The sequence below is a fragment of the Vigna unguiculata genome, chromosome 2, assembly GCF_004118075.2.
Source record: "Vigna unguiculata cultivar IT97K-499-35 chromosome 2, ASM411807v1, whole genome shotgun sequence".
In the NCBI taxonomy this organism is placed as follows: domain Eukaryota; kingdom Viridiplantae; phylum Streptophyta; class Magnoliopsida; order Fabales; family Fabaceae; genus Vigna; species Vigna unguiculata.
Genome location: NC_040280.1, coordinates 21317967 through 21336798, shown reverse-complemented (window position 1 = coordinate 21336798; position 18832 = coordinate 21317967). Strand labels below are relative to the sequence as shown.

The window sequence follows — 18832 nt, the reverse complement described above, 5'->3', positions numbered from 1 at the left end:
ACATTATTAACGCTGCAAAACAGAACATTTAACACTTATAACATGACACTGAAAATATAACATTTTTTTTGTTAGAGCATCAAACAAAATGAAGAAGTTCTGTATATTGATTATTCTCTGTAACAAAGAAAAACAAAGGGTCAGACCTTGACATTTTTCTCAATTATTTGTTTGGTAATGCAGAAAAAAATCACCAGTAATAATAATTGTGTAGTTTTTTTTAGAAAAATATCATCGCACTAAATAAAAGAAAAACCCTTAATATCTTAATTAATTAAACTATCAATACATTTCTTATCTTCTTTTAACAAAGTTTAAAACACGTATCTTTTAACATTTCCTAACATTTCAGTCTATAAGAATCTTTGTCCCTTTAATCCTTTAATTTGTAATTCATGTACATAAACAACTCGTATCCCGTAAAATTAGTTTTTAAAAAAAAAAATCATATTCAACTTTAAAATCATATTCAGAATATTGTTGCATAAATTTTTGGTATGTGATATCGCTTAACCCACAACAACATAGCTACAATGAACAAAATGAGGATTTGTGGTTTTAAATGATGCATCCTTAGATGTGAGTTTGCTTTTATCATCATGTTTCTGAGATAAGAATCATAATATTCAAGATCCTAACCTATAAATTTTAGCATAAAAGAAGGAATTTGACTGGATTTGTTATGAATGAAGAAGTTAATATTCATTCTATCAACAATAAATCTAGTGAACCATGAATATGTCCAAATTAAATCAGATTTTATATCGTCACCAACTTGCCAAACAAAAGTTTGGTCAACATGAGAAAATATGTGTTTAATGCTAAATTGAGGAAGAATATTATAATTTTGAACATTTATTTTCCTTAGATTTTTACTAAAATAGTTTTATAACGATTTTATTTCGTTAAAAAACCTTTATATCTTTTATGTTTTAAATAAGTAATACTCACATTAATTCTTATATTTTTATTAGTAATATTTATTATTTTATTTAAGAACATTATACCAATTGAAACTTGAATTATGGAAATTAAAAATATCGAATAATTTCTTAAGATAAGATGAGTGCAATTTTATTAAAAGTATGAGAAAATTTGAATGTTATTTATTAAAAAATAATAAGATATGTACGTGTATGTTTAAAATCATAGAAAATATAGTTAATTTATTAAAAACATCAATCAAATAAGCTTTAAAACTAGTAGGGTGAGACATTTAGTTTAGATTTTCCACAAGAAAATTCCTTGTCATAAAACAAACCGTAGCCAAAAGCTATTTGACATTAAAACAAGAATGTTGCGGTTATATTTAAAACCTAAACTAAAAATGTTATTAGCTACTAATCTAATACTATATACAATTATAAATTAACAAATGACAACTTTCTCTATAAATTAATATATCTGACCCACTTCATTTCAAAATTTTCATTCTACAAAAGGGAAAATGGCTAACGTGTCAATTAACCACAATTTTCAGCGTTTTAAAAAAAATTCAAAATGCAATTATTATCACCTTCAAAAAGTTTCTCTCTCTCTTTCTCTCTCTGTCTCTCTTTTCTTCTCCTCTCTTTCGCAGTCCACACTCTTCATCTTCTTCTCAACCTTCCTCTTTTCTCTGGTTTTCTCACCACATTCAACAACTCTTCATCTTCCTCTTTTCAACTGTTTGATAACCCCAGAAGTCGATTTTATTTTCAGTTATCTCAACCGAACAACTCATCCTCTTCTTATATTTTGTGATATCTAACTTTTTCATCCCTTTTTTTACAGGTTTAAACGGAGAAGTATTGTTTGTTTTCATTTTTGTTAAGCCAACAACTCATTTTCTGCTTATATTTTGTCAGATGTAACTTCTTCATCCTTTTTTTACAGGTTTAAACGGAGAAATATTTTTTGTTTTGAGTTTTGTTAAGCCAACAACTCATTTTCTGCTTATATTTTGTCAGATGTAACTTCTTCATCCTTTTTTTACAGGTTTAAACGGAGAAATATTTTTTGTTTTGAGTTTTCTTAAGCCAACAACTCATTTTCTGCTTATATTTTGTCAGATCTAACTTCTTCATCACTTTTTTTACAGGTTTAAACGGAGAAATATTTTTTGTTTTAAGTTTTCTTTAGCCAACAACTCATTTTCTAATTTTCTTTTAATTTGAAAGTTTGTATAAATATAGATGCATGATCTATTGTTATAATTAAAATATTTGTTATAATTTTGTTGTTCAATGCAGGATCTATTGCCTAAAGTTCAAGGCTTACAATGAACATTATGCTGATTTAAGAAGTAATCAAATTTGTGTACCAAAGAAAGTTATGAAGTTGATTAACTAAAAACAGATTATAGGTATGTAATTTGTTCTTCTTTTATTGTTATTTTTTTAAAGACATTATATTATAACCTTATAGGTTAATAAATATTAAAAAATCAATTCCTATTATCAAAAATAGTACATTTAAAAAAATCCGTGCGTTGCACGGGTAGAAAGACTAGTAATGCTTAAAAAGGAATGGAGCATAACATGTCTGGTCTTCCACCTCTCAAGGTAGAACAAACAAAAATTATAGCGTCTAAGATTGTTTGAAATGATCCACTTTTGTAGGGTTAAAATCATTGATAGCCTTGAAATCGAAACTATCTCCATTGTTGTCTCTCTTAATGTGATCAGTCATGTAGCATATATAAACACGTAGTTATGTATTCATTTCATTGCTAGAGCATTATTAATAACTCTATCAATTCGGCTGAGGTTCTTAATTCCCCTTGGCCATTATCACCCAAAAAAATCATTACTTAAATAGATAAATATATAATAATAAAAAAAAAAGAGTGATAGATAGAGAGAAACACCATGACTAAATTATACACCATTTTGTTTTTAACCTGTTTGGTAGTGAACATACCTACTTTATATGGCAATGTGTTAGAGGATGAGGAGTTCTGGGAGAAGCAAGCTAATTCATTTGATGATTATTGGAAGAAAAGAGAAGCAAGTGCTGAACAAGAGAACAAGAAAGCTTATATTGATGACCCATTTTCATTCACCGGCAACGTGACTGATAATATTACTGAGTGAGTTTCATGGGAAAATCTTCACATATATTCATATATGCCATGTTGTTTTGTTGAATGATAGTGTTTTTGTTTTTCTGCTGTCTGTTATGACATAACAGCCTGATAGTTAGTGATGAAAAAGAGGAAAAAAAGGGAAGGAAGTTGGCAGGAAAGTTAGCAAATTCTGCATGCGTGGCAACAAACCCGATTGACAGATGTTGGAGGTGTGACAAGGACTGGGAAAAGAATCGAAAAAAGTTGGCAGATTGTGTGCTAGGTTTTGGCAGAAACACTGTTGGGGGAAAGAATGGTTCGTTTTACAAGGTAACCAGTAACTTGGATAATGACATGGTGAATCCTGTTCCTGGTACTCTTAGGTATGCGGTTACAAGAACAGCACCATTGTGGATCTATTTTTCTCGAAGCATGACCATTAGGCTGAACCAGGAGCTGATTGTGGCAAGTAACAAGACCATTGATGGAAGAGGAGTTGATGTCTACATTGTGAATGGGGCTGGTTTTACCCTCCAATTCGTCAAGAATGTGATCATTCATGGAATCAAAATTTTTGACATTCAGACTGGAAATGGTGGACTTATCAGAGATTCTGAGACCCACTACGGCCACAGGACTCAGAGTGATGGTGATGGAATTTCCATCTTTGGCTCTAGCCATGTCTGGATTGACCATGTTTCCATGAGAAACTGCCAAGATGGAATGATCGATGCTATTATGGGTTCTACTGCTATTACCATCTCCAATAGCCACTTCACAGATCACAATGAGGTCATCACTCGTTTCTTTTTCTTTTTTATTCACAAATGATATTTGTTAGTGGAAAAGTTAGACCAAAACTTATCTCATCCCTTGTTTTGTTGGACAAACTTAAATAAAAGTAGTTGAAAAAATATAAAAGATAGGAGTATTTCTTAATAATAATTATGATATTCATTTAATTGTGTTTAGATAATATAGTTGGGTAGGTACGCTGTTACTAATAACTGTGATTTGATAGTAATAGTTATATTTAATGTATATGAGTTCAGGTTAAAGGACCTATAAATAATAGAGTAGTGCTCAATATAAAATACAGAAAATCATAATATACTAAAGTGTTATTTTCAAGATACGTTTCTAAACCTGTTAAATTAACCTTATAATGTTAATTTTCAAGAGTCTGGATAAGAGTTGAATCAACAACTTCTCTCACTTCTTCTTCTAACTTTACCACCGAGTCACCTTCTAACTCTGAGCATCATCATTACTTGTTTGTTTAGTTCCACAAAACATTTGGAAATACTTGTAATTATAATCACATGGATGATTTTTAGTAATAGATGAGTAAATTTGATGAAATAATGATGCAGGTGATGCTGTTTGGTGCGAGTGACAGCCATACTGTGGATAAGGTAATGCAGATCACACTGTTATTCAACCACTTTGGTAAGAGATTAGTGCAAAGGATGCCAAGATGCAGGCATGGTTTTTTTCATGTGGTTAACAACGATTACACTAATTGGGAAATGTATGCCGTTGGTGGTAGCAAGCATCCTACAATTATTAGTGAGGGAAACCGATTTAGAGCCCCTGACGACCACAATGCTAAAGAGGTAATGTATACTCAAACCTTGGTACAAGTTTCATTACATTCTTCTTATACTGATATCATTAAGAGATTGTGGTTATATATATATGATATTGATTTTACATATATAAGACATTTCATATTATTTTTAACTTAAACTTTCAAGACAATAGGATTATGAATTTCTCGTCTTATATAGTGTTTAATTTTATTTTTAAATAATGTGGGACTTTGACTCATATTTGAACTATTCTCAACTCATCGTAAAAGCAAGAGATACTGACATAATTTGATGTTTTGGTGTTGGTGAAGATAACAAAGAGGACCTTAACAACACAGGAAGAGTGGAAAAACTGGCAATGGAGATCAATAAGGGATGAGATGGTGAATGGAGCTTATTTCATAGAAAGTGGGCCCGTTCTAACCAACAGGCCCTTCGCAAAGAATGACATGGTGTCCTCCAAACCTGGCTCATATGTGGTAAGGCTCAGTCGCTATGCTGGGGCCCTTAAATGCGTTAAGGGCAAGCCTTGTTAATTAGACCCCATTCAAGTCCCAAAAGAGAGTGCATGAGAACCAAATCCATCTTTCTGTGACATGTGTGTACAGTGTAATTAAGCTATGGGGAATCCTTTTGCAACGCATGCATGTAGAGATAGGTAGGTATTCTTGTATAGGATAACTATAGTATGACTTTCATCCTTTGACTTTCATCTTTTATTTCATGACGTAGTTTAATATGGATCATTGATTAATATATTACTATCCTTTTCTTAAAAGAATAAATGACTTATACTAATTCACATCAGAAAGTAAAGTATGTAAATCAAAAAATTAGGAATCATAGTATAATTTTCTTCTTGTATATTCCAGATGCTTCGTAGCGTTGCTGTGAATTTGTCACCGTTTCTGTTTCTTTGTACAGTATCGGCTTTCTTTCTCGTATGTATCAGAAAAAATGGATGTCAATGCAGTTTAAATCACATTTGCTGTGTATTTGGATCTTACATCACAGTTATGGTAGAGTTCCGTTGAATGAAAATATCTGATTAAAGAAGTTTTAAATAATTTATAAATCGTTACTAGTTTAGTTATCTAATAATAAATTCTTGAACACTTTAAAAGATGTTTTATATTAATAAAATCCTGAGCTCTGGAAAAATGAATAACTTTAATAATTTGATTAGTAATAAAAAAATTATATATTAACTTAAGAATTAGAATATAAATGGGTTTCTTATATCTGAGCAAGTGTGCTTTATTCGGGAGGAGTATGAACTTTTGACCACTTTTTCTCCAACCTTTTCCTTTATGATATTTTTGAATTTCATATGATAAAGCAAACCTATTTACCCCAAGCCTGAATCTTCTATCACCATTTTTTTAAGAAAAAACATAAATAAAGTATGACAATGATATGACAAAAATTCCAAATTAAAACTCCTGAAAATATCAATTCTCTAATTCAATTAGAATGCACAGGTAACTGGCTAGTTAAAGAGAGAAATAGAGTGGAGAACTAGCAACAGGTTTGTGAGAAACTATATTAACAACATCAACACTTTATTTGGAACACACAAGTTATAAGGCTTTTAGGAAGAAAGGAAAAGGCTAACTAACAAGTCAAATAAAGTGTAAATGATGTCAGAACACATTTCAAAATCAGTATAACACTAAAATTTAGTAAAACTATCCATAAGCAATCTTGACAAAATATTGATCAACCAATTCAATTGGGTGGTTGATTCCAATTTATTCCAAAGTAAATTATATGTTTTTCTCTCAAAACAAATATTTATTTGCAACTTTTGGTTAATTTTTAACTATTTTGCATAAGAATGTTTGCATTCAAAATCATTTTTCCAGCCAATTAATTGAATTTCATTGATTCCAACCGAATCGTGAAAGTGCTTAAAAATTCCCGAGATGAATATTGATAAAACGTCTCTTGCACTGATGTAAGAAAAATCTAAAAATTTGCTTACATTTTTTTAATACATAGCTACTATTAAGTAAAATTTCTCTTAATTGTCCTAAATAATAAAATCACATCTTTGAGTCTCCGTGAAAAATTTTACAACGAATTTATCAAAATTAACTATAAAATTAATGAATTCATAAGATGACTTGTCATTTGATGAAAAGAAAATGAGAAAAGGTCATGAGTCGATTTCCTACGAATAATTCAAAAACAATATTTGTCAAACTATAAATTTAACTTAAAGTTGAAAAACTAATTCAACAATCATAATTGATGACAAATAGTGGTTATATGAACTGTAAAACTCATTTATGTTTTTAAAATTTTTGGGCCTAATTTGTTTAAAAGGTCTAGCCAGTTCAGTGGTTTCTTTCTATAATCTTTTCAGTTTCCATTTTACCTTTACTTTCTGTCTCCTCAACCCAAATAACTCACTTTCTTTCTCTCCTTTGAAACACAAGTTGAGCTAGGACCTTTGCGAGATCCTTCTCCGAGTTAACTGATCGTTCTTTTCCTCTGCGTAAGTCTAACTCAAAACCTCCATTTCTTTTTCTTTTCTTTTCAGTTCCGAAGTTTCTGGTTTGATTCGAATTTGTGGTCATAGACCTCACTATTTACTCTCTTTGTTCTTATTTGCCAGTCTCCTTAAGATGTAGTGTTGTGTACACTTCTGTTTGGGGCTTGTTTTGTGGGGTTAGCATCTGTTAGGGTAAGAGAAGCTAGGGTTCAAAACTTTTTAAGAGTATTGCATGTCTTTGGATTCTGAATCATGTTTTCCTGTTTGATGTTTATGTTCTATGAAAATGAATTGAGTTTTGTTTTGCTTGTGTTCTGGGTTTGCATGCGTGAACATATGAGAAACCTACTATTGTTTTCCAAGCGAGCAGCTTTCGCCTAAGCGAGAGTAGTAAAAGTTCACCTTTGTCTCTGTTCGAGTTATCGCTCAAGCGAGAAGATTTAATTTTGAGCAAAAAGCAATCTCGCTCAGGCAAGAAGATCTCACTTAAGCGAGAACTCGTAGAATCTCACAGTGCCTCTGTTCGAGCTCTCGTCTAAGCAAAAATGTCTAGCTTAAGCGAGGGCTCCTAATTTGAGCGAGGCTGGTGCAGGAAAATGTTGAAATGCTTGATTTCTTACATGATTGGCTGTTTTACTCCTCAAGAGCATGTTGTATAATGTGTTGCATATATGATGTTGTATTTTGAGACTGTATTGGATGTTTTTAACATAAGATGATGATTACTATGAGATAACATGTGGACTTGGTGTGAAAATTTCATAAAGAAACCCCTTTTGATGATAAAGTAGTGTGTGTAGTGACTTAAGGATTCAAGTAAGGATCCTGACACTCTAATGAATCAGTTAAACTAACGTAGAGTAGACTAGTTCATGTGGTGAGAGTAATAAGACTTTTGGCAGGATAATGATCTTAGATGATTATGGACTAACCTTATATCTCGTAAGGTGAAACTTATTAATAATGACTCTTTACAATAGTAGAAACTACCACAAGTGCAAATGACTGGTGAATTCGATTTCACAAAATATATCTGAATAATCCAATTAAAGGGTATTTTATCGTCTTCTATCACATGCTGTCGTGCTCATAATCTATTTGTTTATCTGTTAAAATTATCTTTCTCTAACTTACCTTTATTTTTGTTTATGTTATGTTTTCTTGTAGTATTTTTCTTTTTGCAATGATCATCAATGTTAGTATAAACAGATGTGGAGTACCCCTAATAATAACCATAATGATAGAGATGTTTAGTTAAACCTCTTTTGAAAATTTGTTTTCTTTATAATTCTTTGCTTTTTTTAAACAACATTTTGCCAATCTGTTTTAAAACATAACATTGTTATTCTCGCATGCTTTCTGGTATTTTATCTTGTTATAATATGTGATATCTTTTATTACAATTTCTCCATTAAATGAGATGTAACATGAACTTATTAAATTTTAAATTTTTGGTAAAAATTATATGTTAAAATACCTTGTTTACATAAAATAACATTGACATGTCAAGCTTCATAGAGTTTTTATTTTATTGCATCACAAAAAGATATATTTTAGTATTGACAATTCTAGTTTCCAATTACTTTTTATTTTTATACTTTTTCACAAATTAGCCATATAGAACAATATAAATTATGGATTTTTCTATTCAGAGTATACAACATATCCTCAATCGTTAACTTTTCTGGAACTACTTCATACATTATAATAGTTAGATTTTCTACAACTACCCAAATCAACTTTTATTTTTTACTATTACATGCATAAAGTAAATAGAGAAGAACATCAACTAAAGTATTTCTTTTAATAAATTTTTAATAATAAATAAATTTTAAAAAATTTATACTTGGACGAACTTTTTGTTAATTTTAATATACAAAGAAATTACATTAATTTTTCTTTCTATTTTTAGCTTAGAAAATCTCAAGGAAAAAGAAAAAACTGTTTGTTCTTAGTTCATTAGGAGAGGACGATAACAATGTTCGGAAAAACGAATACAATATAGAAGTTAAGAATGATACACAAGCAACTGGCATAAGACGTGGTATTACCAAACCAACATACACCTTGTCTTGATAGCAAAATTTTATTCACAACATAAAATAACAATTCATTAGCTTCAATATAATGTTATACAGTCTAGTACTGCTATAGAGAAGTAAATTTCTATATGTGAAAAATCATAACAGCTCATGTTATGATCTAATGAACAAGAGAATTGAAAGTCGCTGCTGAATAAAAAACAAGGTGGGAAGAGGGCTTAAAAGCTACGTCATCATGATTTAAGACCTTGTCATCAACATCTGGTTGAAGAAGTCCTGAAAAAATCAAATTGTTTGAATCAAAATAATGCAAGCAGATTGAGCAATTGTAATCGCAAGGAAATAGTTATCAAGATCAATCAGAGTAACAGTATATGTATATATTATTTATAGATGAAACACATGCAGTGCATCGCGTGCCTAGTTTCCTCTCTCTCAAGACTAACATTAGTAAAGCGAATATTCCTTCATTGCTGAAACTGATACGAAAGTATATAAATGACTTAATTACAAAGACAACAAGTAAACAGCCCACAATTCAAAACACTTTCAAAAGATTTCTCTACTATGTTAGGCTTTGTTCTTTCTCAAAAGAGAAGATTCTGGGCTAATGGAAGTCTATAAATAACTAAACTTCAAATTTGTTTGACTGTCAACATTGAATGTTTTACCATCTCCAGATTTAGAATCATTGTACTTTTGCAAAAATAAAATTGCCTTCTTAAGGAAAACAATGCTCTTCCGACAACACAGGGACTTTAACAAAGAAAAAGTTTAAGCAGTTAGAATCATTATGTTTTCACACCCGACAGTAACATTAACAAAGAAAAAATTTAAGCAGTCGGTTTAACAGCAAATATTCTTTTCAAAAGGTGAGAATCAAATTGAAATTATAATCAATCTCTTCAGTCCTCTCCAGGTAATAGAAAAGTATAGTGCCCCAGAATACACCGCATGTGATGTATCCACACGGAAAATATTCAGAGAACTAAAATGAGCTCATTCAAACCTCAACAATGGCCTCCGTAGCTGTGTTAGCTTTTCCGCACCATCAGGCATGATAGTGTCTGAAGCTGCCCTGTCTAAACCAATAGACAACGTTTCTGTTATGTCTTTAAGACCCTACAAGTGAAAGAAAGAATCATTGAGCACATTACAAGAAACAAATTTCAAATTAACGAATACAGTAGGATACCATATACTAAGGATATAAATGCAACATTAAAGCATATTAACATATTTTACCCAGACACTTTGCCAATAGGAAAATAACAGTAGAAAACAGAGTACAAGGTAGAAGAATACCATCACATTTGGAGCTCCTTTAAACGTGATCATATTAGGGGACTTCCCCGAAATTTTCAGTTGTTCCTGCTGAATATTTACTAATTAATATCATATCATCATCTCAACAAGAACACAAAAGATATAACTAGAAAGCAAGCACACACAAGAAAAATATCTGAATGTGTTGTAATACTGTAAGCTAAAAGTTAGCACTAAATATTTCATGCTAATATAGGTTTCTCCTTGTTACATCAAAACTCTCAGCAGATGAGTGATAAGCCAGTCTCCAGACCATATATAATAATATATTTGAATATTCAGCAGCAAATTAAAAGGAAATTTGAGTGTGACAAACCACAAATGTGAGTAAGATCAGAACAGACAAATATAAGAAATAAACTCCAACCTGCAAAAGTTCAGGCATTTTCTGGCCTTTTCCATGTACAAAGTCAATAAGATATGCCAATCCATAATTTGCATAATCCTGCAACCACACAACTAAATCAGTTCTTTAAGTGTACCAACTGGTGTAACTATTTTAATACTAAGATCTTAAGTGCATACCAACCAAATAATTCTAGCACTTCAATTCTTTACACGAGGAAGAGATGTTCCAAATAAAAATAAATAAAAATGTTCAAGAATTAGATATTCAGCGAGGACATGAAAAAGTTTACCTGCTTAGAACTCAATGTAGTCAACCTTTCATCCTGAAAAGGCATAACTATACAACATAAGAATACATCAAAATTTGATGCACACAAGTACATGCATGGTCACAGGCACAAATATAGCTAGTGTCAAATAATACAGCTAGCCAATTTGGGGGAAAACACAAATATATTATTTTGATACAACTTAGGTTAGATATTTTCATTCAAATGAAAATCAAATAATCAAGCCGAAGCATCATCGTAGGTCTATTCTAGCAAGACAACCATGACGACAATCAACTGGCCAAAGCAAGAAAGTGAACACATTACATACCATTTGTTCCACTGTTTGTTGCAAGAAACCCAAGTCCTCATGGAGACTAGTTATAGTACTTCGAACTCCAGCAACCTGTGAAAGGTGAATCACAACCACAGATTTGTTTGCTTCCCATGATGTTTATAAATTATAATAAAAATGGATATGGCATTAATAAACTTGGTTTCAGTTCCTTTATCCTGAACTACACAGCTGATTTAAAAGAGATTGCCAGCCGACCTTATGTAACTTGTAAATAGATAGGCATCTATCAAAAACAAGTCCTGAATATTTCTAGACTGCGTGTAGATCCTCAATTAGTAATGAAAGAAAACTCAGTAATTTGCTTATAGTAACTATATAAGGCTTTCCAAGTTAAAAATTCTAGATTAAGAATTTTAAAAAGAATGATTTTTGAGATTGGAAGATTTTTATGATTGGATAACAGGTTAGCTGTCAGTTTAAAAATTATGATTGAATTTATTGAGGAGAATTAATATAGCTGGTTGAAGTTGTATGGTGAAAAGGTGTATATTGTGAGAAATTGTAAAGATACAGTAACTGGTCTTTGGCAGAATATAGAGATTAATTAAAAAAAATGTTGAATGTTTTGCCCTGAATAGAAACTGTCAGGCTTCCAAAAGAGGTATAGAAGGAGGGAAAGTATGGAACATATCTAATATTTACAGAACGTGATATTCCACTACTAACCAAGATTCAAGATTTATATTCCACTACTAATGAATAAGAATAAATCAGATGATATGCATGTGAGCATCTTCATTAGTGGTCACTGATAGGGATGAGACGACATCCCAATGAAGGGTTTTGCTATAACTACCACAGTATTCACTAACATAGATATCCATCAAAACTGAGTGTTAAAGTCAGTAACTTTAAAAGAATAGTTGATCCATTTGACTGGAAAGAATGAATAAGTAAGCACCAGCTCTATGATAAATAGAAAAGGAATGTATGTAAGAGCATTTTAAATTTTTGCCAGGAATTCTTCATAATTGCATCATTGAATGCATTTGATGCCACTACGAGTGTAAGCATAAATTTTTATGTGACAAAAGACATACCTCATCCTTTGTTGACCGGGCCAAATCAATCTGCTTGAGCATTTTGTCATCTAAATTCTGAATTCTCTGGATCAAATGCTTCTTGGCATCCTGCCATCATCACAATTGACAGGATATTGTACGAGTAAAAATCTTATTATATAATTTACGTACTATTTTTCATATTTAGTCTTCCAAACAGAACAATCCCCCGCACTTATTAGGGACAACATGCATTTTAGTATACTAAAATGTATAAGTCGACTTTATTGGTGATGAGTTATATCTCTTGATCTGTCCCGTGTTCTAATAAAAATAATAATTTCAGACTAATTATTTGTAATAGGGAAGACCGTTTCTTCTTCAGAATCCAAAGTTACCTACAGAATGTAAGCAACTCTTTTCGTTTCTCTTTCCTGTGTTAAAAAAGTTGTGCATCAATAGGTCCTTAACTAAGTGGTTATGGAACTTACTATCCCTTGATCACTGCTTACCCATCAAAATCTGGCCCAGCAGATTGAGGTGGTTACATTCCTGCATTTGGGAAACCTATATATTTATAAAGAGGCAATTTCATAAGGCACAACACTGCTACAGATGCTTATTATCTACCTTGATGATATTCTTTTACTGTTTTAAGGTGTTTGTGATCATGAGTCTACAAGCAATATATTTGTACTGACCCTTAAACACCATTTTCTACTACAATCCTACACTAGTCATCCTGTAATACAAATTAAAGCACAGTAGCAACTCCATAGAAATCAAAGTGAAACACCTTGGTTGTGAATCATACGAATGATAGATTATAATTAATCCAGTTGGACGAAGAACTTTTAAATTCTACATCAATGGGGTCTCAGTTTCCAGTGCAATAAGTAAGCAGTACCTAACAAACATAGTTACATAAAGATATAAAAAGAAAATGCCAAGCAATAAATGAACACTTACAGCAATCACATCAGAGGCATGTTGCAACTTTTTTGTTAAATCTCCAACAGCTTTTTCCATACTCTGTTTAGTCACGTACATAAGATCTGAGAAGGAAATGCCCTGTTATTGGAACGGAGAAAACAGAAATCAGAATCACAAGCAGTTAATTCAGAAATATTAAACGCATAAAATAAATTACAATAATTGTAGGGTGAATATCATCAACTTGCTACTTTTAAACGAGAGAAAATTAAGAAAAAATTATAAAAATACTGGAAAACGAGAAATACAGAAAATTTTCTTATCAACCATTCAATGAAATTATTCGAAGAGTGTGCAAGAATCAAACAAGAAACAGTTCCACACCTTCCACCACATGTAACCGTAACCCAGAGCACCCACGGCGGCAGCTGGAACGATAAGAGATGATAAATTACCTGTCAAAATAGGGAACAAACAATTAGAAAAGCAACGCATGGATCATACAAAATACGCCTACATCTGCACAACACACATCAACCTGTTGACATCCTACATATGAATAGCAGAGAATCATAAAAAGTAGAACAAGCCATCTTAAGTAACAGCAAAATTAGATAGTAGAATTGAATATATTACTTTGTCCAGAGCCCCCATTCAGTACTGTGATTGGTCTACTTGATGTTAATTGCCGAACTTCATTTGCCAGACGACGCACCTGTAGCAAAGTCAAGCAACATTTCGGTAATAAGAAAATTCAAATTCTCCTCCCAGCTCATTTCATAAACAAAAGACTCTGAGACATGTTCACCCAGTTCATTACCTGAGCAGCTATTGCATCAGCATATTCACTTTCACCTTCCTGATCCCCATTTTCTAATCCTTTCACCAGCACCTACAACCCCAAAAATAGAGAAATTGAACACCATCAGCATACATATATACACAAATACACATATAATATAATATATATAAGCAATATCCAAAGTTATTAAAAAAATAATAATACAGCTTTCGGGCTGATAATAGGCGAATAAAAAAAAAGGAAAATTTAATTCACGAGGACTATAGAAAATACAAGATGACCACCATATGTAGCTACAGCATCACACAATCATACCGAATTCGTGGGAACCAAAGGTATTTGCGGTCACGCACGGCCACTGATAAACAGAAGAAGTTAAAAACGAATCTTCCCAAACCCTACCATAGGTTAAAAACGAATATTCCAAAATTCCATCACCACTACTGGTTTCATAACACAGCCTCCTCAACTTCGACAACAACGTTACAAAATCCATAACTCAAATGAAAAACGAACAGAAAAGCAATCGCACAAAATTTATCACGCGGATTTCAAAAAATTGAAGTTAAGAGAGAGATGTAGAATATTACGACGAGAAAAAGGAGTGGTGCTGGAAATACCTGAAGGTTGCCGATTATATCGGACAGTTTGCCGTTTTTGATGAGGACGGTGCCGGTGTAACCTGAAGGAAGAGAGTGAAACACAAAAGTGAAAAAAAAAAGTACCTACCGATATGCTATTAAGAGAGAGAGATAGAGTGAGACAGAGGTACCTGCTCCAGCGATGAAGAGGATCTTGGAGATCCCAATTCCGCTTTGCATAGCCATAGCCATGGCGAGAGAGAAAAGTGAGGAAGATTCGTTGATCAGGTTCGTCTGCTCTATAAAATGCTTTCACTACTGACCCAATACGAGAACGAAACCGCCTTCCAAACGACTTCGTTACGATTTTATATATATCTACTCTGTAGCCTATAATAAAAGTTGAAACACTCCATACACCTCCAAATTTTATTTTATTTATGTCTTTAGATAACTAATTAAGATATTTTATTTTTGTTTCTTTTTCGGAAAATATGAGAAACTGGAATGATTATCCCATTAAATTGAAATTTACTTTTTCATTTTTCAAAATCATGTGTCCTATATTTATTTTGTTTTTAATTAAATATCATTAGTTAACATATTTTAATTTTAACAAACTTAAAACATCTCAATTTTCGAAAAAATTGTTTTATTTAAAATATAATGAAAATATTAATTGTTATCTCAACAAATTCGAGATGATTTATTTCAAAATATTTGTTTCCATCTTATGAGTAGATGCATTTTAAAAGTTAAATCTTAAGATTTGAAAAATCATTAGTTTTAATTTCTCAAAATATCAGATATATTCTCGAGATTTTATTAACAAAAATTGTTAAATGTTCATTCCCTATATTAACTATTCAGTTTTTAAAAAAATATTATTATGGGTTAGGTACTATTTTTATTTAACCCGGTATAAAGTTAAATGTTACCCATAACTCTGCTTTGTCGATTGTTTTATTATGATACCATTTTTTTAATCTAAGTTTAGGGTTTCAGATGTAAGAGAAAAATAATGTTCATGATGTCAAATCGGATTTAAATCATTTTTATATATTGTTCGATATTTTACTAGTTTAAATTTAATAAAATAGAATGTTTTATTATTTAAAACAAATAATTTATTGTATAAAATATATTATTATAATCTCACAAAACATAAAACTATAAAAATATAACATTTATATATTTAAACTAAACTCAACAACTTCTATATAAAAACTAACAACCGTAAAGCTCCTTGATATCTTTCACTATTTTGATTGATGGTTTCTCCTCTTTTAGTTTGTCTCTAAACTTGTAACTTCATATGCTCTCATTTAATAAGTGATCATCACAAAAGTAACAGACGAACAACACAAAAAAGCACAAAACACACAATCACAATAGGGTAAGATAGTATACATAAAAAATTTATTCTAAAAGAGTAAATCTTGTCAATTTCATACCAACATAAGTAAAATATATATGTATATGTACATCAACTAGTTGACACTAAAGTCAAATATCTAGATATATGTCACTAACATAGAATTCACTAGTGGCATTCACCTGTGATGGTTCCTAGACTCTGCAAAGTCTAACCTCAATGGGTTATCACCCAACCACACACTAGGTAAATTAAACAAGTTCAAAGACTAGAATCTCATGTGACTCTCACCACATAATTTATTATACTCTATTTGAGTGTGAATGATTATTATAATTTATGACATCTCCTTACTAACATCTTCTATGTCAAGGCATACACTAAGATTACCATCATAAAGAATTTCCCTTGAAACTCCTTAAACACAATCATCTTACATGCTCACAATATCATTCCTATATCAATTATCAATCATAAAACAACAAACATAATATATTAATCCAAACAAAACAATTATAAAGAAGAAAAGAAAAACAAGGCCAACAAAGGAAATTGGTTTAGCACCATTTGCCTCGCAATAAGTGGCACCTAGTGGTACAATCTACCGCTCAATGTCCTGGAGCTGATATGCTCTCAGACCTGTAGTGAACTTTGGAGCTCAGCGCGACCTAGATATCGTTTAACGTCAACAATGCACAAAAAGTTACGCTTAGCAATGAAAACTGACATGCTCACAACATCTTTCCTATATCAATTATTAATCATAAAACAATAAACATAATATATTAATCCAAACAAAACAATTAGAAAGAAGAAAAGAAAATAGGGCCAACAAAGGAAACTGGTGCTTAATGCCATTTCCCTCACAATAAGTGACGCCTAGTGGTACAATCTATCGCTCAATGTCCTAGAACTAAAATGCTCCTAGACCTGCAGTGAACTTTGGCGCTCAGTGCGACCGTTTAACATCAACAATGCGTAAAAAGTTACGCTCAACAATGAAAACTGACGCTCAACGCCACATTAGTTCACAACAGATAAATTTTATGCATTTACGTGAACTCATGCCTAATTTACTGCTCAAATTGGTATTCCCCCAAAATTCTTTGGTTCAAAATATTTTTAGCACATGGAAAGGAACATCAATTCGTTCAATTGATCTGATCCTAAGTTTCCCAATCAACATAAAATTCCATCAGACCATTCAAGCATCAATATATATATATATATATATATATATATATATATATATATATATATATAACAACAATTCACATTAAACACATACACATCGACTTAGATTCATCATATGTCATCAAATCTCATTTATAATATTAAAATAATCAAATTTCACTATTTTTAAATCACAATCAATTCTAAAACACTATTTTCGAAGATTTTACATTTTAACTCTATACTATATTTATAAAAAACAACTTTTTCCTTTACAATTAAGTTTGATTTATTTGTAAAATGTTACCACTACTTCTTTTAGATAAAATTAAGAATGCATTTGATAAGACCCAACCTAGCTATTAGCTCTCGTGTGAGTAATTTATAGGTTAGTTTTTACCGATATAAAAGTGTTGGTCGATACTTTAAAGTGAAGCTATTAGATTATCAACATCAATTAACTTGTAGCATATTCAATTTTCATTTTATTACTACCTTTTATAATTTAATACAACTTTTATTATCTTTACTTTTTTTTACATATTACTACTTATTTCAATTTTAAATAAATAATTAATTATTGTACCATTTTTAATATTTATTAGAATATCTTTTAATGTTTTATTTCATTGAAATTAAAATATTTAGCTATAAATTAAAATAACTAATATATTACATGATGTTATATCAAAATTACACATAATAAATATTGCATCAGTGAATAAATAAAATTTAATTAATATTTATTCCATCAACTCTTTCAAATACTAAAAAAAATGTATATAACTCTTAAAAACATAAAAAGAGTACTAAAAGTTTAATTATTTTAATCCTAAAAAACAATTAACTGTTGTATTAATTTTAGTATAAGGTGGGTTACTTTTTAATCTTTTACACGTTGAAATAAAAAAGTTAACATCAAATTGAAGAAATTAATATTTTATGATACGATCTTATACAAAATTACAAGTAAAAACAAATCGAATCTAATGCTAATTTAAATTGAAAAATAAAATAAAATAAAAAATATGAAAATTAATAAAATATAATTTAATTAATAGTAATTATATGGTTTAAATACCTTTTTCGTCTTCATTTTCGTAGTGTTTGTTGCAGATAGTCCTCATTTTGACAGAATGTTTTAAAATGGTCATCATTTTTTACCGAATGTTTAAAATGGTCATCATTTTCGTAATTCGTATTTTATTTAGTATTTTTATGTGATGCCGTTTAAATCAGTAACGGAGCATTGTATGTACAAGTGGCACTATTTGTATTACATTGCATTAGGGTGTGTTACGTGTACTGTACAGATGGCTAATTAATTTTGCAATTAGGGCTTGAGTTGGATTAGAGTCGTGCTCTTCATCGTTGGAGGCAATTTCTTCATCTTCGTCTTTCTTGAGCTCAGATTTGCAGAAGAAATTTTCATTTCATCGTTGGATTGCAGTCGCACATTTTATTTCAATTTTCCAATTAATCATCATCA

The 18832-nt window shown here is 30.8% G+C and overlaps 2 protein-coding genes across 3 annotated transcripts; one reads left to right on the top strand and one right to left on the bottom strand.

Moving 5' to 3' along the window:
• The first annotated feature begins 2725 nt into the window (after window positions 1-2725).
• Window positions 2726-5390, top strand: LOC114174263 (probable pectate lyase 3). Its single transcript, XM_028059071.1, has 4 exons — window positions 2726-3070; window positions 3172-3838; window positions 4420-4662; window positions 4950-5390. The coding sequence occupies exons 1-4, from the start codon at window positions 2850-2852 to the stop codon at window positions 5172-5174; spliced, it is 1356 nt and encodes a 451-aa protein (XP_027914872.1). The 5' UTR covers window positions 2726-2849; the 3' UTR covers window positions 5175-5390.
• A 3775-nt stretch (window positions 5391-9165) lies between these two features.
• LOC114173830 lies at window positions 9166-15190 on the bottom strand. 2 transcript variants are annotated; one of them, XM_028058464.1, is made up of 13 exons: window positions 14987-15190; window positions 14835-14896; window positions 14233-14304; window positions 14049-14127; window positions 13797-13867; window positions 13449-13550; window positions 12519-12608; window positions 11452-11526; window positions 11142-11174; window positions 10871-10948; window positions 10483-10551; window positions 10187-10299; window positions 9166-9453 (listed from the first exon to the last, which is right to left on the bottom strand). In XM_028058464.1, exons 1-13 carry the CDS (start codon window positions 15045-15047, stop codon window positions 9432-9434), a joined length of 927 nt encoding a protein of 308 aa, XP_027914265.1. In that variant the 5' UTR covers window positions 15048-15190; the 3' UTR covers window positions 9166-9431. The 2 variants fall into 2 exon arrangements, with proteins under 2 accessions (XP_027914265.1, XP_027914266.1); XM_028058465.1 differs by having other exon boundaries at window positions 9178-9453; window positions 10483-10548.
• Between the last annotated feature and the right edge of the window lie 3642 nt (window positions 15191-18832).

Coding starts and splice junctions, on each gene's coding strand:
- LOC114174263 (XM_028059071.1), top strand. CDS start 2,850: ATGACTAAATTATACACCATTTTGTTTTTAACCTGTTTGGTAGTGAAC. Junction 3,071..3,171: donor GTGACTGATAATATTACTGA/GTGAGTTTCATG, acceptor ATGACATAACAG/CCTGATAGTTAGTGATGAAA. Junction 3,839..4,419: donor ACTTCACAGATCACAATGAG/GTCATCACTCGT, acceptor ATAATGATGCAG/GTGATGCTGTTTGGTGCGAG.
- LOC114173830 (XM_028058464.1), bottom strand. CDS start 15,047: ATGGCTATGGCTATGCAAAGCGGAATTGGGATCTCCAAGATCCTCTTC. Junction 11,527..12,518: donor CCCGGTCAACAAAGGATGAG/GTATGTCTTTTG, acceptor CACCTTTCACAG/GTTGCTGGAGTTCGAAGTAC. Junction 10,552..10,870: donor AAATGCCTGAACTTTTGCAG/GTTGGAGTTTAT, acceptor GTAAATATTCAG/CAGGAACAACTGAAAATTTC.